The following is a 14,695-nucleotide window of genomic DNA, read 5'->3' on the forward strand; positions in this document are numbered from 1 at the left end:
TTTACCACTCAGCAGAAACTCCGGAGGCTCCCACTCGGGCATTTGTGCTGACACATACAGCCCCTCTGGAGAATGTCCGGAGGATCTCTGGTGTTCAGTGCATTTCTGAAAGCATTTTAGTTAGTTAGTTAGTTAGTTAGTTAGTTAGTTAGTTGGATGGATGGGTGGATAGATACATAGATACATAGATACATAGATACATAGATAGCTAGATACATAGATACATAGATAGATGTACTTTATTGATCCCAAATTGGGAAATTATTGTTACAGCAGAATGTCAAGGGCATTGCACTGAGAGCGAAGTAGCAATAAACAGATAGAAATAATAAAAATAGAATGTAATAAACATAAAATGTACTAAAAACTGTACATACTCCCTAAGTAAATGAAACACAATAAAGTACTAGAATACACAGCAAAGTACTAACTTCATGACAGATTCGGTCAATTTGCAGCACCACAGGAAACATTGTGACATGATGTATTTTTGTGAACTAGCTCATATTGATATGCTTTGTATGCGTCCACCACCTCCGGGGGTCGGTGCGGGTCCCAAGTCTGTGGCCCCTTGGGTGGGGGGGGGGTTGATAAACTTGTGAACCTCTGTTCTGTGAGACTGGGAACATGTGGCCAGCAGCAGACAGGCGGGTGTATTACCTGCTCCCTCCAGCAGGGGGCGGCGTGCACCAATTCAACCATCATATTAAATCTGATGAGTGAACTGGGGGAAACTTTTTTTTTTTTTTTTTCCCCAATGTGGCCGCTGCGGGTCTGTTGCTCCGTGTGTCAGTAGCTGTCGGTGTGTTCCCAGGTCCGGAGACAGTGTTGCTGATAGCGGAGGGTTTCTGTTTCTGTTTCTGTTTCTCCACGGTTCGCCCCGTCACCCCAGGAGACACACAGCGGGGGAGAGGCACCCTCGACGTGGACGTGGTCAGTTGGCGTGTCCCGACTTGGAGTGACGGCTGTGCGCTCCTATGGTTCCTGATAAACATCTCTGCCCCTCTCCCTGACCGACTGCTCCGCGAGCCGTGCTCCTGTCGTTGACCCATTTTACTACTTCGTCCGAGCTTGAGGGAAGCCGGGGCTCAAGATGTCGGTAGCGGGCCTGAAGAAGCAGTTCTATAAAGCCAGCCAGGTTTGCAGAAACTTTTTTCTCTTCTCCTCTTTAGCTAGCGGCTGTCAAGGCAGCGTTAGCAAGCTAGCCTCGACATTAGCACGAGTAGCTAACGGTCTGTGGCTGGCTAATGTTGATCAACGCTGTGTCAATGTGGATGTTATTGTGTGTTAACTACATGAAACAAGAAAACAACAACTCGGGTCTGCGTTTAAACTATCAGGGTTGTTTTATATCTAGACGTCCCTGTTCTTTTACAGCTAGCATTACAGTTAACAGGCAGTGTTTTTAGAACGTTAACGTCAGTGGAACTAGCTCTAAGCTAACTTTAACTTATGTTGAGCAGCGGTATCAAGCTATAACCACACACATCTATTCGATATGTATGTAGTTTCAAGTTTTTCTCATGCAGTTGTGCAACGATTCGGATTCAAGAGACACTCTGGCACTTGGTGTAGTTTGCCTCAGGGTCTCTCCCGGTGAGCGACTATAAAACAACACAGGACAAAGTAGTGACTAATCTAAACCAGAATGTTAACATGTGGTGAAGCTGATGCAGTCAAATCCAAACTGTTTTAGTAAAGCTCCTCTGAGTTTTCCGATTATTTCCCAGCTGTGTGTCGTGTTAGTGTTTGAAGTGAGTCAGATCAATATTTAGGGTTAGATGAGATATAAATACCTCAGAATTAGAAATGCCAGTGTTGTTCATGGAGGTGAAAAACACCGATGTTTTTAATGTAAGCCAGCTCTCTCGGTTATGGGTGGGGACGGAGATTTTTTTTTTTTTTTGGAGTTTCTTTTCTTCCTTCCCCTGCTGATCTAAGCAGGAAAGACATTTGGTTTCTGCCCCAGTTTCCTGACAGGAACACACTCAGATCCCTGTAGGTTTGACTGTGAGGAAAAATAACTCCGATCCACAAGCTGTCATGTCAGGCCTGGTGGTAGTGAAAGTAGTGATAATGAATAGTAAATGTGATGGAGACGGTTTGTGCGTGAAGAATTGACCCTGAGGAGCGATGCAGAGAAGGGGGGAGTGTGTACGACTGTGCTTTCCCTTTATTTGACTGCAATGCAGCTGCTTTTCTTGCCAAAACTCCATGAGAGTCAATAACACTTGACATAGCTCTGACTTTCTTCTGCTGGAGGCATGCAGGAAGTTGGCTGTGGAAATTACCTTGTGTTTTTCTGAGAAACTAAACAAAATCTGTAAAAAAAAAACGACATTTTACATTCAAAGGGCACTGAAACGCTCCAAAAAGATGATACTCAGGGGTTTCAGGTGTGACAGTGTGAGCTGATGTTAGTCCTGAATAGAGATGACAGATTTAAAGCTGTATCCAATTGGCTTTATGAGTAAATTTGCAGTTTATCAAGGTAATTATGCATTGAAACGTCTCCTGGTTCTTCTTCTGTTTCAATGTAGAACTGAAAATGAGTAAACTTATGGTTGGAGGAGAGGAAACCAGAAGATGAACTTAAGTTGTCTGTTACAATATTGTAATAGATGATGCTGACTCAGAGAACCAGCTGATCCGAAGCTAAAATCCAACACATTACAAACTATATCTGTGGTTCTCACTGATCAGCTGTTCAGTTCATACTACCGGTTACTACCGGAGCCTTGCTGTTCTTGTCCTCACCCTCAGTTCAATACTCCTGACAACAACAGCAAATGCTTGTCAGAGACGGCCAGTTAATAGACCGGTGCGGGACAACTACAGTCAAGATTTTTGAGCAGCCAATTTGATATCCAGTGGTTATTAATACAAAATCTAATCTAAACAATATATCTAATAGTCAAAGCAGTTGCTAAGGTCCATTGATGTAATGAGATAATGGCTAACTTTCTACATAGGACCAGAAAGGCTGTGTAATCACTATCACACCTTCACTTTGGGTGTCTGGTCACAGTAACATCATTTCCTTTTGAAGTGTAATTTTCTCATGTATTGCAGTGTCACAGCTTTGACTCTGCATCTTTGACCTACTTTGACCTAGTTTTCAGGTTTGTTAGTGACGTAATTTCTCAGCAGTGTGCAGCTTCTAACAACAAGTTTTCTGTTTACCTTTTCAAATCTGTGCTTAAGATTTATTATAACATATGAAGGCTTTAACTTTAGCCATCATGTTTGAGTCAAAATTGTTTGAATCTACACCAATCTGCTACTTCCCCTCTTTATCTTGGTTGTCAGACAACCTTTTTCTGTGCCTTGAAATCTTGACGTCATCTAAATCCAAACAGGAGCTTGGACTATGCCTTATGATAGTGTACTACCATTTGACTAATACCCTGTCATTATGATGTAAAGGATACCTGTAGTAGACTGATCTCTCTGTGTAGCTGTGTTTTGTTTATACCAAAACTTCACAATGATCACCCTTTGTGGATGTTTTTAGGCTCCATTCATTTGAGCCTGTGTGCATGTAAATAACATTTTACACAGGTCTGAGGACTTGATGATCTCATTTAATAAAGCTATGGTGTTAAGTGGCCAACAGATTATTCTGATAATTTCATGTTTTTTACTTCCCAAAGTAAAAAAAGACTAAAATCTTAAGTTTAGTGGCTTATAACACAAACGAAACAATCATCATGAGTTCAATTAATCAAGTAAGGCTGGTTTATGTACCTAGAAAGATAAGATATCAAAAGTATAAGGTCGGCAGTCTGCAATCTTAACTTTACTTGGACGGTGGCTGAGTAGACTGAGAGTTGAGGCTGTATCTTTACTTGTGACCTGAATCCCCTAAGGCCCCCTGTCATGTGCTTTCTGCACACAGCTGAGATTCAGCAACATAACCTCAATATCCTGACACTAGACAGTGAAGCTAAAGACAGTCAGCTGCTGCTGAGGTGCTGGAGTAACCTCAACTCTATTTGTTATAATAGAATCTTTGAGTAGATAAACACATGTTGATGTATACTCTGTGTACTGGTATATGAATGTCACCCATCATAACACAAATAAGCTTTATTCGTAAGAGTCAAAGTCTGGGTTATTCCAGTAATCGCAAAATTGCCTTCAACAGCAATTCAGCAGTTTGAGTCATGTAGGAAATGCAGTGCTGTTGCTCAATCGTAGATTAGGTAATTTGAAGTAAAGGACAGGGGAGAAAAGTAGCCTGACCAATATACATTTTTTACGTTTGATAGAAATCGATATGAAATTTTTCTGACAACAATCAGTCAATATGTACACGTTCCAAAAATGTCAACGATGTGATGTCATTATCCAACCTTAAAGACAAAGACATGTAATTGAGGCTTGATATTTGACACTTAAAACATCTTTCCTGCATTTCTTATTAAATTTGAAATAAAGTTCTCATTTTGGTGCATAACTGCAAACACGCTGATACACCTATCTTTGTGAAAGGCTCATATTGGCAATCTGCAAAGTTGTATATATTGCAGTCCAGGCCTTACAAATATACATTCTCTGAATTTAATGTAGTTCGACTTGCCAAAACAATCTCTCACTGTTAACATGCCTCGGAGCATTATATGAAACTTTGTCAGGGCACTGCTTCAAGCTGGTTACAGATACAAGGCTAAAATATTTAACTTCTTTATTCCTTTGTCAGGATCTCTCTCTTGGTGTTTCATTAACTGTCTAGACAGATTGAAATACTCCCTCTGTTAATGCTGCAGCGCAACATCATTAAAGATTAACTGGGGATGTAACAACTTACCTCAGAACGTCAATGAGCAAGAGCAAGTCAGGTTCATAACAGCATGGCATGGTCTGACTGAAGTTTTATTTCTACAAAGGTGTAGTGAGTCAGTTTGCCTGGAAACATGGCATAAACACAAGAAAGGCTTAGATTAGTTGTTGTGGTTTGCTTTTGCCTTTGTAGAATCAGTCTACAAATTGCAACCAACGTCTGTAGTTGTGTAGGATTTTTATGATCTGAGTGTTGGCAATGGATGGGAATTGTGTTTCTGCTCATTCTACATAGCTCATGGACACAGCAGTCAAGATAAGATTTTAATTATGTTAAGTTGTCAGAGCAGTACATGCAAATGTTCTTTGTTGTTGATTTCTGTCTCTAAAAAAGGGACAAACACTTCTCGTCACTCTAAAGATTAGCCAAAAAATCATGTATAGCCATGCGTATACTGTACATGAACAGGAAAGCGTCTGTTTTCCATTTCTTTTGGTTTTTTCTGTGGCTGAGAGATCGCACTGGAAATACATGTGCTTTCAATCAAAATATTTCAGTCTGCTTAAGTTGAAGCATATTGTCTTTACTGAGATAGAAATAATGGAGTGAGCTGGTCCAGTTTTTTTTCATCCTGCAAAGTGTAAAGCAAGGAAAGTGTGAATCACTTGTCATGTGGATTTTTTGTTTCTAGTGTTTTGCTGCAACTCTTGTTTAAGTCACCAGAGGAGTTAGTGTAACGGCTAGATTTGCACAATCATTACTGTATGCTGCGTTCCTCCCATACATGTTCCTAAAAGATGTGTCCATGATTGCATTTCCTACACAGAGCAAACATGTTGACGTCTAAATTCGATATAAGCTTAGGCTCGTTTCCCCCTTAAATCAGAACCTCATGAGTGGCATTAATTCATTTGCACTCGTCTCTCTCTCTCCCTCTAGATGGTAAGTGAGAAAGTCGGAGGAGCAGAAGGAACAAAACTAGATGATGACTTCAGAGACTTGGAACGGGTAAGAGAGGCATCTGTCTGTGGTCTTAAATAAGAAACGTCTTTAATCCAAGCTGTGAGCCTGATTGTTTCCCTCAGTACACAAACATGCTGGTGTTTTTTGTGGGACTTCTTGATGTGTGCAACTAATTTAAAGCTTCATGTCTTCCTTGGTTGGTGGAGCAAATTTTCTGACCTCAGTGGTTATAAAGAAATTGTGTTGATGACATTGAAAACTAATGCCATTAAATAGCTGTAATGTTTAGAGTAAAGAAGATATGATCAGCTGCTTGAACAGAAAATCAGTGAGTTACACAATAAACGGTACATGTCTTTTGTCTAAAAAAGCCTAAATTAACTGGTGCCAAACATCTAGTCTTCTAATATAGTTAATTAAATATTTGGACAAAAAACAACAACCAATTATAAGATTTTGCACTGGAGCCCAGGTTTGGTGACCTAGGGTGCACCATGTTTACGGAGGCCTGGGTCCTCCTGCATCATCTGCAGGTTCGGCTTGAACCCGGCCCCAGCTGTGTGTCTTACCCACTCTCTCCCCATTTCACAGTAGCGCTGTCCTATCGAGAAAAAATGCGTTCGAAAATAAAGTAAAACAAAATAACATATTGATATGTATTTTTAAAATACCTTAAAGTGCACGCATACACCTTTGAACAGAACAATTCCTTTGCCTGTCAGTATTCTTGTTAGTTCTGTGACTACAGTAGTTGTATTCTTGTGATGTGTGTGTGTGTGTGTGTGTGTGTGTGTGTGTGTGTGTGTGTGTGTGTGTGTGTGTGTGTGTGTGTGTGTGTGTGTGTTGTGTGTTGTGTTATGTAGAAAGTAGATGTGACCAGTAAAGCAGTAGTGGAGGTCATCTCCAAAACATCAGAGTACCTTCAGCCCAACCCAGGTGAGAACAATATCTGTTTACATGCATGTACATGTATTTAAATGGTTTAAACTATGTGATTAACATTTGTTATAACTTACTCCCCCAGCATCTCGGGCCAAACTGTCCATGTTGAACACCATGTCAAAGATTCGTGGTCAGGTGAAGAACCCAGGTTATCCCCAGGCTGAGGGGTTGTTAGGAGAGTGTATGGGCAAATACGGACGGGAACTGGGAGAAGAAACGAACTTTGGTAAGATGTTTGTGAACATGTGGTCTGGTGTAGCTATGATTACTTTAAATGCTTTAAACTGTAAATGCACTAATGTCACTGAGTCTTTAATCTCTGTCTGTGTGGTTTAGGTGGAGCACTAGTAGACGTAGGAGAGTCCATGAAGAGAATGGCAGAAGTCAAAGACTCTCTAGACATCGATGTTAAGCAGAACTTCATTGATCCGTTGCAAGGGCTCTGTGACAAAGACCTCAGAGAGATACAGGTATCTGAAACACTAAGAGCCTGTTATACGATGGGGAAACCCTCTAATGGTCTGATGTGAAAAGAAATCCGAAAAACCTTCCTCTATCATTCCATTCTGATTTCTTTAGCACCACCTCAAAAAGCTTGAGGGTCGTCGCCTGGACTATGACTACAAGAAAAAGCGTCAGGGCAAGATCCCAGATGAGGAGGTTCGACAGGCCCTGGAGAAGTTTCACGAGTCAAAGGAAGTGGCCGAGACCAGCATGTACAACTTGTTGGAGACTGATGTGAGGATTTATTTGTTACTGTTAAGTGTGTGGTGTTGTAGTGTTTATCCTTTTAGGCATCATTTCAAGACCAGTTCCTTTAAGACGTCAAATATATTCTTATAGTTATATTTAACATAAGCCCTTTTCAGACATTACCTACTGGTAAAATCCAGAGAATTGTCTCTGGAGTTTACCCGTAGTTTACCTTTCACACATGCACAATGCAGCGGGAGGTTCTCTGCACAGAGGCGTTCACAACAGCATCAAATCCTCTGCATTATTCAGGCGAGAGGTGGAGCAGCCGGGTGCAACAGACAGAGGCAGAAAGCGACATATTGACTCCACTGCTGAGATCATGTCTTCATGTTGACACTGTTGTCAGCTCTTATCACCACAAACTCTTGACATCTTCGTCTGTCGGAAGAAGAGAAAACAGAGAATTGTGAGGCAGCTCCGGCAAATCTCGCTCCTCCCGACTAAATTCTACTGTGGAAACTTCTTGTGATCTAGCGTCTCACTTGGACATTTGCGTTCAAACATGTGCCTCCTCCGGAGATCTGCAGAGTCCAGTGTATGTCTGAAAGCAGCTATAGTGACATTGGTGACATCTACCTTCTTTGAACACAGTGGAAAGAAATCTACAATTGTAGTCTAAAAATACGGAATCTGAAGTTTCTTTATGCAATTTTAAGATCAGGTCAAAGGGAAAAAGTCCCTAATATGTAGCTCGTAATAAGAAACATTTAAAGGGCAATTATTCTCAGCCTAGACCTTCGTGTTATATTTATTGCTACGACTATCATGTCAAACATTTTATCGCTTGCTTCCCTGTAGACTTTTCCTGAGCTTTTGTTGTGGAAGGCCTCTGTCCAATGCACACCCACATGACAAATACACAGCTACAGTTTCACGTGTAAAGATCAGTGAAACACACCCATTCAGCACAAACAACACTGGCACTGCAGATAAGCATTCTTTACATAGCTGTAGTTGAACAGTTATAACATTTAATCACTCATTGGTTTCAGCAGTGAGATCTTTTGTTTGCTTTGTACATGAGAGCCAGTGAACACACCTCTACGTGGGGGGGCACAGGAGCACAGAACAGCTGAGATCCTTCTCTCAGGTGCCAGTTCATTACTGTTGGTACAACTACAGTGTGGATACTTGACCTGAGCACGCTGGGCCCTGTTCTGACAATAACTGGTTCGGGTCAGTTTCGGTCACATTGGCTCAGCTATGTAGTTGACTTTGTATTTACTGTGCATGTACCTGTAATCTTAAAAAAGATCAGGTTGGGTTTGTACACTTTAAGTACTGAATATTTTGGCTTAAGTTTTGAACAGTGGGAGGAAATGGAGGTGCAGCTTCTATCTTTATTTATAGTCTGTGGTGGAAACTGAGAAGAATTGATTCAACACTCTGACCACTTTGGATGTTGTTGAACTGTTTTACATTGTACAGAGAAGCGTTTTTGTTATTTTGGCTGACGTTCTTCGATCTAAAGGGGTGGACAAAATAATAGAGACACCTGTCAGTATAACGGAACAATACCGTGTCAGTACATTGACAAAAAAAGTTTATTATTGTTTTATTAGACTGCACGTTTTTAGCTAGTTTTACCTACTGAAGAGTGCCTGTACATCTAAACTGATTTGTGTGTTTTTGTTACACAACAGCTCAGCAGGGGATTAGTAAAATTGAGGGCAAGTTGCCAATGTGAATATGACTACTACTACCAAGAGGAAGTCAGCCTGTTCCATGTTTCCTGTTTTCACTCTGCAGGGTCTCTTTCATTTTGTTTCCTATAACTACCACATATGGGTAAATTTGAGTGAGAAAGATTTTTGACCGTGCAAACGGAAGTTGGATCAAATAATCCTAATTTAGTATTATCTTGAGATGAGGTTAAATGCTCAAAAAAGCATAGCAGACCATGAGTTATGATTATTCTGTCAAACAAATGTTCACAATATTTATTACACATGATCTTAATGATAATGTCTCTTGAAGGTGCAGTGTAATCTGTATTATTTGGGACAGTTTATCCTATGGAATTGGTAACACAGCATATGATTAAGCATTGATTGTCTTACATATATATATATATATGTGTGTGTGTGTGTAGATCGAGCAGGTGAGCCAGCTCTCGTCTCTGGTGGAGTCTCAGCTGCAGTACCACAGACAGGCTGTGCAGGTGCTGGATGAGCTTTCTGACAAACTCCGTGAAAGGTGCAGTAATAAAACTCGACAAATACCAACATACTGTACGGTGCAGCTCGGAGCTTTGTATTTATTATTCATGATGCAAGTCTCATTTCCATTTATCCTTTTTTTAAACAGGATGAATGAGGCTCAGTCTCAACCGAGACGTGAATACACACCCAAACCCAAACCTATCTATGACTTTGGAGAGGACAACCATTCAAATGGCGGATACTCAACATCAATGGCACCTCCACCTTCATGTAACTCAGGTAAGAAACAACTGAAAGGCTCTAAAAACACATACAAATTAAAAAATGAATTGGAGACCAATAACATTTTGTAATTTTAACCAACGCTTCTGTAAAATAATATAAAACTAACCATTAAAGTTAAAATGATGAAGTGGCTGAGTGTACAGTTGGTGTCAGAGAACAAGACAAAGAACAGTAGAAACTTTGTCCGGCATTTTTTGTTTTCACCCCGACACTCACTCTTTCTAAGTCACACAAAAGAACTACACAGGATATGTGCAGAAGAGCTGCCACATAACCACAACAAGACTCAACTGTTTCTACACACAGACTCAAAATGCACCAAGCCAAAGTAACACTCCTGCTTTCTTAAAAATCGGTCAGAAAGTTAAATTGTAAAAACAATTGATTGTTGAAGATCTGTAACCACTGTGCACAAACATGTCAAAAACATTCAGCACACATTTGTTTATCTTTCTCCAGTTGGAGGTTTTTTCAAGTGCTGGCATGCTCTGAATGTTTGACTCTCAACTGCTCTCAGTTGTTGACCATGAGAAAATGGATGTGTGTGTGTCTGTGTGAGGGGGAGGGGTTCCCGTTAGTGAGTGAGTGAGTGTGTGTGTGTGTCCTGTCCTGTCATCTCAATGGCCTTTCTCCAACTGACCCTGTTTCTTTTTCCCGTGACATCATCAGAGCCGTCTTTTCACTCAGCCAGATTGTCCTTCCGCAAACCCAGATTGTGTGAGTCCCAGATTGTGTGGGCCATTTTTTCGCTGTCACACTTTCAGTCATGGTCTTGAAACGGTCTGTTTGTGCAGCTTCTGGCGTGAGACGTATGAAGTTCGCTACAAGCTGCCGCTCACTGGCTCGGCACAAAATTGGTTGTTGATTGTGCAAGTGTAGTTAAATAGCGTTGTGTGTGTGTGTTTGTGACATTGTATGAAATCCACATCTTGTGCTGTTGATACTGTAACCTGACTTAACTGACAAGTATTAACAGCTCTACAGTGACTGGTTCTGGCAATATTTAATTTTAATGTTTTATTGACACAAAAGAAAAATCAAGATTCTCTTTATTTATTATACTGTACATACATTCTACTGTTTAGGGGTCATTTTTACATTAAGGGGAGACTAATCTTAAATAATGAAATACAAGATTTGTGTACTTTATGCTGGACCAAAGAAGAAGAATTATTGGTTCTGATATGCGCTGCATCATTAGCTGATACCTGGTTAGCTTTGTGTTAAACTAATTTCTTTTTTGTCAGGCTGCTAGCTCGTTAATGAACTGACTGATTTGCAAGCTTGGCCTTATATTTCATTGCTTGTGCTATTAAAAAAGGTCTTAAATCTTAATCTTATATTCAACTTGTATATATCTGTAGACACCCTGTTTTTTCATGTCTCGCAATTTGCACGTTGAATAAACTGATTCTTTTAGCATCTGAAGAGTCTCTCATAATACAACCTACCTTTGGAGTAATGTCTCTAATAGTACAAAGTGTTTAAGTACATTTTTTCTGGCTTTATAAATTAACATAGTAAGGAGAAAAGCACAGAGAATGAGATCAACACTTTCCCCTTCTCTCGCCTACCCAGCAGTCTGTGGGGTTGACTTGACACAATGAGAAAGTTGTTTGGCGACAAAAAAAGGCCAGCTTGTGTTTGGAGCCTCATTCTCCTCTGCTGATCTGTGAGAAGTAACAGAGGAACAGATAGAACGAATAGAAGAAAAGTCCCACACAAACCTGGTGTCATAGGATGTCTTTGGTCATGGATAAAATCTGTCAGCGCTGTTGAGCTTGTTTGCAGTGCTGTGTTGCAGTCGATCTGCCTTAACTAATATTAATGTTTTTACTTGTGTACAAAACCATGTGACTTTTGATAGGCTGCTGTGGCTCTTCACTGTGTGAGCTGAATCCTTCCACCTCTCTTTCCATCATGTTGTTATTTTCTCCCCTTGCTTGTTGTCTCCTCAGCACCAGAGCAGCCGAGCTGTAAGGCGCTGTACGACTTTGATCCGGAGAACGAGGGCGAGCTGGGCTTCCGTGAGGGCGACATCATAACCCTGACCAATCAGATCGACGAAAACTGGTACGAGGGCATGCTGAACGGCCAGTCGGGGTTCTTCCCCCTCAACTATGTCGACGTCCTCGTCCCGTTGCCACACTAATACAAAGAGAGCGAGAGAGCTGAGAGGAGACTGGTGGAGATGGATAGAGCAAGTAGAAATAGCAGAGAGGGAGGAAAGTCAAGCCGAGGGATGATCCGCAGAAGATTCATTTTCACCTTCAGCACCAGTGACCACAGACGAGCACTTTTTGTCATCTTGTTCTGGGGGAAGTTGGTTACATTTCAGAGTCCAGAGAAGAATTTCAACCTGTTTCACCCAAAGGTAAAAGGATCTAGAGATGGACAAGACACGTCATCACTTGTTATCCGACAGTAGGAAATATTAACTGATGAAACATTTCTAAGCAATATTTTTTCATTAACTACAAATTACTGATATAGTAAAGAGAATTGTGTTGAATCTGAGGACTGGAATGATGCATTTATATTATTGTCTTTGTGCAACTACAGTTACAACTGTTTGAAACTCAGGTTGGTCACCAGTGTCAAAGTCCGTTTTCAGACTGGAGAGGCCAACTCCAACCTCACAGTTAATTAATATGTTTGATGTAACCTGACTGAAAATCATTCTCATTTCAAAATTGAGAAACGATTATCTTGTCTTTAAGAAGATTTGGCCAGCAGCTCATGCTGCCTCCTGTTGGCGTGACTTAGAATTACTTTCACATAAACTAAAATGTGACTGCACATGAACATAAATAAAAAGAAAACTGTTTCGCATTTTTAACGAGAAAGATGAGTCAAAATGTATCTCAGATTTGTGAGTTAGACAGTTTCCACGTTTTGTTAACGCTCTTTTTCTCACCTGTGCATTGATGATGCTACAGTAGCGTCACAAGACAACAGCAGGTTTTTTTCTTATCATTTCAGTATTTGATTGGTATTAGTCTCAGCTCACCACAGTAGTTTTTAAAAGTAGACGGACCGAATATGTGAGAAAATGTACTTGCACCTTGGTCCTCAGATGAGATTGATGTGTGTGTGACAGACTTACTTCGCCATTATACAATGACCCAAAGTTTTAATGCAGACCTTGCACCTTTTTGTCACTTAAGGCAAGTGTGTGTAGAATGATTATTCGTTTGTCTGCTAGTCTGTTTGATAGAAAAGACAGAGCCAAAAAGTCTTTATAAAATGTAATAGTAACATATCGCCTAGTGCGCTCGGATATTCTCAAACAGCCATATATTCATGTAGTGTTGGGTCTGTTTGTGTTATCATGTTACGCCCTTTGTCTTTTGAGCCCTGTTGTAGGCACCTGTTTACTCCTTGCAGTGCCTGACTAGACGACGCTGCTGGCAGCGACTCTCTCACTCATATTCTTCAACGATTGTCCCTCTGTTTCTATCTGCCCTCATGTGTTTGAGAATGTGAACCTCGTTTCTGCTTTGAAGCCGTTTGAACGACCCCTGTTATTCTGATCACTGACGACTGCTTTGATTTGATTTATTTGTTAGTGTAATGGGCTGATTCAGACTGGTGTTTTAATCTATTAAGACAAGGCTGGTTTCTTGTTTTGGATCGAGTCACAGTCGGCACAAGCTGCATGTGGAGTCTAGTACACTGTACTGTATGAGGGAAACACCTGGAGTGAAAGGGAAAACATCAAGGGAAAAATGATAATTGGTATAATGTGGAGAACCCTTTTTACCAATTAATCTTTACCAAACATGTGTAATCAGTCCGATTGTCTTCGGGGGGTAGTTTTAATGAATGAAAAAATACTATTTGAATGTGTCTGCTACATTCCCCCTGTTATTTGTGTTTGTCCTTCACTCCACGCTGCCAGACGTTAGTTTGGTCCTCGTCTACATATGTTTACATCTCTGATCGTACAACATTTCATTGCTTGTATCAAGTTCAGGGCAAAGTTAAAAGACTGTAGGAGGTGCTGCCTGGGTCACACTGTAATAAAAACAAAAGTCCTTGTTAGCTTTGTGTGAGTGCCTTCGGAAAAGAAAGGGGAGAACATACCGCAACTAATACAGCAACCAAAACCTAACCTAGCTACCTAAAAAAGACAATGGTTGAGTTTATTTTCTTTTCTACTTTTGGTTTTATTTGTAGCCATTGGCACTTTTCCTGTGTAAAGTTGAAATGCATGTGTGCACATGTGTGCACATTTATGACACTACAGCAGTTTCCTGAACATGTTGTGTTGAGATAATGTGACGTTTTGTCCACAAACCACCGGTGGAAACTGCTTCTGTGTAGAGTTTAAACCTTGTGTGAAAAAAAAAATGTCCCACTGATTTCTTTTTTGAAAGGGCTATGCATTTGTTTAATCAGTCTTAAATGCTCTTTTGAACAGCATAAAATCACTCTGGCTCTCTATAGTATTATTTTTTATATATAAGACCTTTAAAACGTTTTAAATTAATCTCTGCATGTAGTCCTATGTTACACCTTGTAAGTGTATGTCTTAGATTTCAGTTGCCTTTTTACATGAGTACAGAATTTAACCGCAATATTTTGTCTTTTATTATCAAAGTATTTGTACATGCCTCTCTCTTTTCCCCCCCAACTCCACCCATTCTTACAATAAACAAAAAGGAAAAATGTGTTGTGTTTGATCAATGTTGAGGTCGTCTGACATCAAATCATGGCTTTGAAAATCCATTAAATTCACTAGAGCATATACAAAATGAAAAACTAGAATTACTGCCACAATTTTGTTTCCAGACTCATGAGG

The 14,695-nt window shown here is 40.3% G+C and overlaps 1 protein-coding gene across 2 annotated transcripts; it reads left to right on the forward strand.

Annotated features, from left to right (window-relative positions):
* Positions 1–1,052: 1,052 nt before the first annotated feature.
* Positions 1,053–14,564, forward strand: sh3gl1b (SH3-domain GRB2-like 1b). 2 transcript variants are annotated; one of them, XM_034582866.1, is made up of 10 exons: positions 1,053–1,138; positions 5,723–5,791; positions 6,610–6,682; positions 6,771–6,914; positions 7,025–7,158; positions 7,268–7,426; positions 9,537–9,640; positions 9,752–9,885; positions 10,561–10,608; positions 11,850–14,564. In XM_034582866.1, the coding sequence occupies exons 1-10, from the start codon at positions 1,094–1,096 to the stop codon at positions 12,041–12,043; spliced, it is 1,104 nt and encodes a 367-aa protein (XP_034438757.1). In that variant the 5' UTR covers positions 1,053–1,093; the 3' UTR covers positions 12,044–14,564. The 2 variants fall into 2 exon arrangements, with proteins under 2 accessions (XP_034438757.1, XP_034438759.1); XM_034582868.1 differs by lacking the exon at positions 10,561–10,608.
* Positions 14,565–14,695: the final 131 nt, after the last annotated feature.

The sequence above is a fragment of the Hippoglossus hippoglossus genome, chromosome 4, assembly GCF_009819705.1.
Source record: "Hippoglossus hippoglossus isolate fHipHip1 chromosome 4, fHipHip1.pri, whole genome shotgun sequence".
Lineage (NCBI taxonomy): Eukaryota > Metazoa > Chordata > Actinopteri > Pleuronectiformes > Pleuronectidae > Hippoglossus > Hippoglossus hippoglossus.